Raw genomic sequence first — 6,000 nt, 5'->3', positions numbered from 1 at the left:
CCCTGCCCCTTTCCTCTACCCCAAAGAAAAGCAACAAAGACTCAAATCTCTTCCAGACCAATCCTCCATGGAAATGAAGGTGCATATTTCCATTTCACATTCAAGCTTTCCTGTGCAGTTATGGGGGGATGAATATTTTTTAGCAAAGGCTGATATTCTCTCATAAATTCATGACTCAGGGAACTGGGATTTAAAAAAAAATAAATCAGCAAATCATTCATGGGAGCTGGCAAAATCGTGATCTGGAAATCACTGAGGAGCCCCTGAAATCACAATAATGTAAATTTTTTAAGCAAGGAAATGAATAAACCTCCTTCCAGTTTGTGTGCTCCACAGACAGTTTCTGTGGTTGTTTACTGAAACAGTCAATGGGACAGTAAGCTATAAAATGATACAGCAGATTTTCAGACAGTTCCGAAAAAATACCAAGAAGCTTAATCTTGCCTTATTTTTAGCACTGTGTTAAGATATTGCTGCAAAACAGCCCTTGCCTATAAATGATGGTTGGAGCATGAGCATTAGACAAGAGTCAGCCTCATAAAGATGATCTATGTCCACTGGAGCCATTCCCTCGAGTGTGGAACAAGATTAGGGGCTGCTTCATCACAGGGCAGCCAATGTTGTAAAGTCGCTGCATTAAGGGTGCTTATACTACTATCAGCTCGCCAAAAGTAGCCTAATAACAGGGTCAAAGAACTTAATTTTTTAGATAAAAAGAAAGACTTTTTTTAAGCTAGTGGTGTTTATCTTATTATGGAAGATGGATTTGTCTTAATTGTTTAAGATACTTAATTTATCATTAAGTTTGTTTATTTTTGGTTAGAGTTTCTAACTGATATATCGCTACAGTCTTGTTTGGAATTAAGAACTTCAGTCGCCTTTTTGCAGTGGTTAGTTTTCAGGTCCAGTGCCACTACTGTTTGTATTTGTGACAACTACAGTCACATTTCAGCACACTCGCTTTTTTTTCTTTAAAGACATTGTGAATGGGGTTGACATTTAAAAATTCCAGTGCTCCTGGTATATGGAAATATAAGCACAAACACTGCAAAGGATTTACAGACACTTCAGTCTGTAATGAATGTAGTTAAATGTTGTAATTGGTAGAGGTTTGTGGGCAGGATATGTGGGCAAGAAATGTTGCTGTAACATGATACTTCTGCATTGCTGACTTGGTTGCATTGGTGCACTAGGATTGTTCTTGCCAACAATTTTTACCCTTAAACGTATGCCTCACACATACACACATACACAATGCCTCAGACATGCATGTCATCTTACACTACAGTCATCCCTGCACTGACTGAAACTGTTCCTCACTTCACCACCACCACAAAGTATATAACTATATTGGTCTGTGGTGGTTTTTCTTTCTCTTTGACCTTGTGCTCCTGTGGAGCTTCTGCCTGTCCTTTTTGTCTTACTCATTTACCTGTTCTTGTAGTAAATAACATCTGTTTCTTTGCTGCTCTGCTTTCTTCTCTATTAGCTATTGTTCACAGGATTTTCACCCCTCATTCTTCATTGCATTGTTTCAGTGCCAGGATTTTCCTGCTTTCCAGTCTCCCACCCTAGACAACCTCATCACATCCCAGCAACCTTCGTCTGGCATGAAAGATTTGTTCAGTTCTGCATCTTCTCTTTCCTTTTCAGCCATTAATTTAATTCTTGTAGCTGCTAGAAGAATTATATCGTGGATCTCAGTGCTTCCCCGCACAGCTCCCAATCACAGTTTCTGTTTTCTGATTGCTAACTCATTTCCTTCAGTGCTGGCCAATTGACTGTAGCTTTTACCTTATCTGCTACTGTTCCTCTGTGGCTCCAGGACACCTTGCTTTTTCTCTGGCTGTCACCTTCATCGATTTTCTTTTTCAGTTCTCATTTCTTCAAAATCCTAAATGACACTGACCTTCTTTCCTACCCTCTGGATGTCGTATTCACATGCAGTAGTTATATGTACTTTGTACCCTTTGATAGAGCAGAAAACAATTTGTGAGGGGAAGTGCGGCATGAGAAACTAGACAAGTAACAGAAGACATAACGTCATTTACCCATATAAAATGTGCAGTTCCTGCAAAACTCTTTTCTCTTTGCCCTAAGAATTAGGGAAGAGAAACGCAGAAACACTGTGAAATGCAGATTTCCAGGAAGCAAAAAGATCTTGGAATATTCTCATCTTCACTTGCAGTTAGCCTTGCAAAACTGTATCATTTACCCTGATAAAAAATTCATAATGCAAGTAATCTTCTTGGGTGAACTTTGCATGGGTAACCTAAAAAGTGGCTGGGCTGTGTGATTATGACTTGTTTGACGAAATGTGTTCTTCTGTCTTCAGTTTTACGGGAACCCTATACAGTCCGTGTGGAGGACCAGAAAGCCATGAGAGGCAACGTAGCAGTGTTCAAGTGCATTATCCCCTCCTCTGTGGAGGCATACATCACTGTTGTCTCATGGGAGAAAGACACAGTCTCGCTTGTCTCAGGTAGGCTGTTATGGCTTTCTTTTCTTGGAGGTGGCAGCTATAGTTCCTGTTTTTCCCATAATGCCTGATGTTTGCTTTGAGTTGATTATAGCTGAATGGTGTTTCATCTTTCCTGTAACGTATTTCACATTAGCATTGCTGCATCCCTATGACTGCATGTGACATGAAGGTTTTAGACAGCCCTGCTTTTCCCAGCATGCTTGAGGGGGAAATAACATGTTTTTTGTTTTACACCAGACATAAAATTAGCTTCCTGGTGCTGTGGCAATGGGTTCATGTTTTAACTTTGATAAGAAAACCCTATGTGCCAGAGAAATTTCAGTGTCATAATGCATGTGTTGGGTTGCAGTTGTTTTCCAGTAGTGATGTTAATTATGGACTAGAAGAAATCCTGAGTTTAAATTTGTTTGGTTATGTTTAAATGAGGTATGTGCCTGGTATTCATACTTTCATAATATTTTTATCTCAGATATCTTTATAGATGACACTGGAGGCTTAAGAACACTGTAAAATGTGCTGTAAGCCAGACATATTGAAGTGAAGCAATATATTCTGAAAGAGTTATATGCATTAATCTATTTACTGACAATGTGAGGAATTGTGAGGTATTGTTCAAAAAGTACAAGGAATTCAGGCAAAGAGTATTCAACATTTTAAAGCATTAAACATTGTAAGAAATTCATAGCAGAAAGTGTGTGTGGGCAAAATATTTTCAGTTTGGTACATACCTAAATTATATATTGCACACAATGCATCTGCTGTTACACATATAATGATTTGCATGTGTAGGAATTTCAAATATATTGTTCCAGAGTAATACAGAATGGAAAAAATAATCTGAGTTGATTTGCTGCAGAGTATATTTAAGAATGTGCTGCATATATGGAAATACTTTTTCATCTTCTCCTCAGTAAATTATTAATCTTTCTGATAAATGAGGGTTTAATGGAAATATCTGTGTTTCTACATTCTATATCTGTTTCTGTGTTTCATGCTTTTGATTTTATTTCTCTGTGTAGTTTATTGATCACTTATACAAGCTTGTCCTATTTTTGATATATTTCAAATAGCTTGCTAATGATTTGATAGGTGTTTAAGTAACATATAATTCATGATCAATTGTCCTATCCTATTGGCATACTTGTTAAGCTTGGTAAATCTCCATCCTTGTTTTTAGTTATGCCCTTGGATTTTGAGCTGGCATAGGATTTTAGTCACTGGGGAATTGACACTGAATGTTTTTCCACAAACTTCTCAGCTAATAAAATTAGGTCTGATTTGTAGTTCAATATATAAATAAGCTTTCCATTATTCCATTTAAAATGATATAGAACTATCATTAAGATTATCTAATACATAGCTGGATGGATTTGTTTACTTTGCTTGATCTTAAAATAGGCTATTACACGATGCATATACATCTGTACCTGTGAGTATTGGTTGACAGAAAAGAATGTGTATACTTGCATTGTTAATTAGTTTAATATTAAAGTTCATTCATTCTGCATTATCATCAGAAAAACATGACTATTTTCTACATCAACATAGATTATGTCCCTTCAGTCTGATTTTTTGAATTGATATTAGTACCTAGTCCCTATGTAATATCTTTGAGTGGCTCAATCCCACCCTTCACTCCAGAATTGGGAGTGGGGTGCACAGGTTTCTGCATCCTCCTCTTTCTGGAAGGAAGTGGTTAGTCTGTCTTCATTTCATCCTTCAAACTTTTGAGGGCTGAAAGTGTGTAATAATATTTGACTGTTTGAGCCTAAATTTCATCTTTTCTCATAATGCATCTTCTGACTGTGACTGAGTAGGCTGCAATCATTAAAAACCTATTACAAATTCTAACACTTAAAGAACAGTTTCTAATTAGCTCACAATTCCTCAATTCCACAGTAAGAAATCTAAATTGAAACAAAATACAATTAATTAAAACTGATGCTCATTAAAAGTCTCTCTTTAGTCTATCTGACCATGTCATGGAAAAGATTCTGTTTCAGAGATGAAATCACAGGTTGGAATAAAGGTCTATGCTATCTGTTGTGCCAGGGCAAAAGTGAGGCAGAGAAATATCACTCCAGTTTACTCACCATTTATACTCTTAGGACTTTAGCTGCAGCTTAATAGTGGGAACATTTAAAAACCACAACCCATGCACATTTCAAAAGACATTTGCCTTGAGTTTTACCCATAGTCAATTTTGCAATAATTTGGCCATGAACTCAAATGGTAGATATTGATCAAACTTGCCTTCTTAGAATGCCAGTGCTGATGAGTAGGACGCAAGACACAAAAGGGTTATTGAACTTGTTTCCACTAATGATCAATACTCTGAGGAAATACATATGCTTACTTATATGGCCATTACTAGCACCATTTTTAATGTGTGCGCCAGATCAGCTTCGCTAGTATATTTTGTGTCTCACCATTTATTATTGCAGAGCATGAAGTTCTGATTTGTTTTGGTCTTGTTTTTTAAAGTAACTGATTAACAGGTGACTCATTAACATCAGCAGAAATGAGAGCTATGCCAAGTCGAAACCTCTCCTATGAAAGAGCCAGCATATAAAAAGATATATACTCACAGAAGAGTGATGATTATCATTGTTTGAGGTAGACAAAGCTTTTGTGGGAAAACTAGGTAGTATCCACTTAAAAAAAAAAAAAGCGAATGGGAGAGAAAGAAAGAGAGAGAGGAAAAGATGAGAAGGACATTTTCCCTGAGATGATGTACCTGGCTTAAATCCAGAGAAGGAAATGAGAGACTCCCTATGAAAGGAAAGAAGATGGCTCTTCAGTAGGGGAGCTCCATATGTGAGTGGTCCAGCAGAGAAGATTTCTGTTCTAAAAGACTTTGACCCTGTTGCAATTCTTCCAAGTATAATGTAGAGTAAATATTTCATAGACTTATGTATCTGGAGTCGCTTTCTGACTACCAGGATAAAGAAATTTATAGACAAACCAGAATCCTTCCACCTGTTACGTACTGTTCTAGATATCATTTCTCTTTTTATGTAAATCGAGCATTTTAAAGGGAAAAAAACAGTGAAAGTGTTTTCATTTAGTATAATGATAAAAATCTAGCTTTTAGAAAGAGCATTTAAGGGGCATATTCCTTGATTAAGACAGATTTTTTGCTATTACAGCAGTGTACCCTATTGGATGTATTTGCTTTTGGTTGGTTACCAGAGAGCACAGTGCTGTCCATAGTAATCAAAGTGTGTAATAAAAATGGCTGGCCAAAGCATCTTTTATGGAGGTTGGTGTGAGAGTATTTCCAAAGACTGTCCAGATGTGTCAGATTCCCCGTTCAAGAAAGGGGAAGGTGCAGTGTTTGGAGCCAAAAATACTGAATACAATGACCTTTCCTTGTGCAAGGACAGCTATGAGCTGGAGAGCTGTGTGTCTGTGCCTGTCTGTCTGTCACGTAAACAGCCACGTAACACTGGGGTTTTGCTCCTACCCTTTCTTTTTCAGGGTAACTTAATCTGAAGCTAAAAAGTTTTTTGGGGATG

The 6,000-nt window shown here is 37.2% G+C and overlaps 1 protein-coding gene across 1 annotated transcript in view; it reads left to right on the top strand.

Moving 5' to 3' along the window:
- Positions 1-2,340: 2,340 nt before the first annotated feature.
- Positions 2,341-6,000, top strand: part of DSCAM (DS cell adhesion molecule) — a 389,570-nt gene continuing 385,910 nt past the window's right edge. Inside the window, exon 1 of the mRNA XM_064525230.1 lies at positions 2,341-2,482. Coding sequence (XP_064381300.1) covers positions 2,380-2,482 — 103 coding nt within the window. The 5' untranslated portion in view covers positions 2,341-2,379. The remainder of the gene's footprint in view (positions 2,483-6,000) is intronic.

Source organism: Dromaius novaehollandiae, chromosome 1 (genome assembly GCF_036370855.1).
Source record: "Dromaius novaehollandiae isolate bDroNov1 chromosome 1, bDroNov1.hap1, whole genome shotgun sequence".
In the NCBI taxonomy this organism is placed as follows: Eukaryota; Metazoa; Chordata; class Aves; order Casuariiformes; family Dromaiidae; genus Dromaius; species Dromaius novaehollandiae.
Note: the sequence above shows the minus strand (reverse complement) of the source record. Positions and strands in the feature narration are given on the sequence as shown.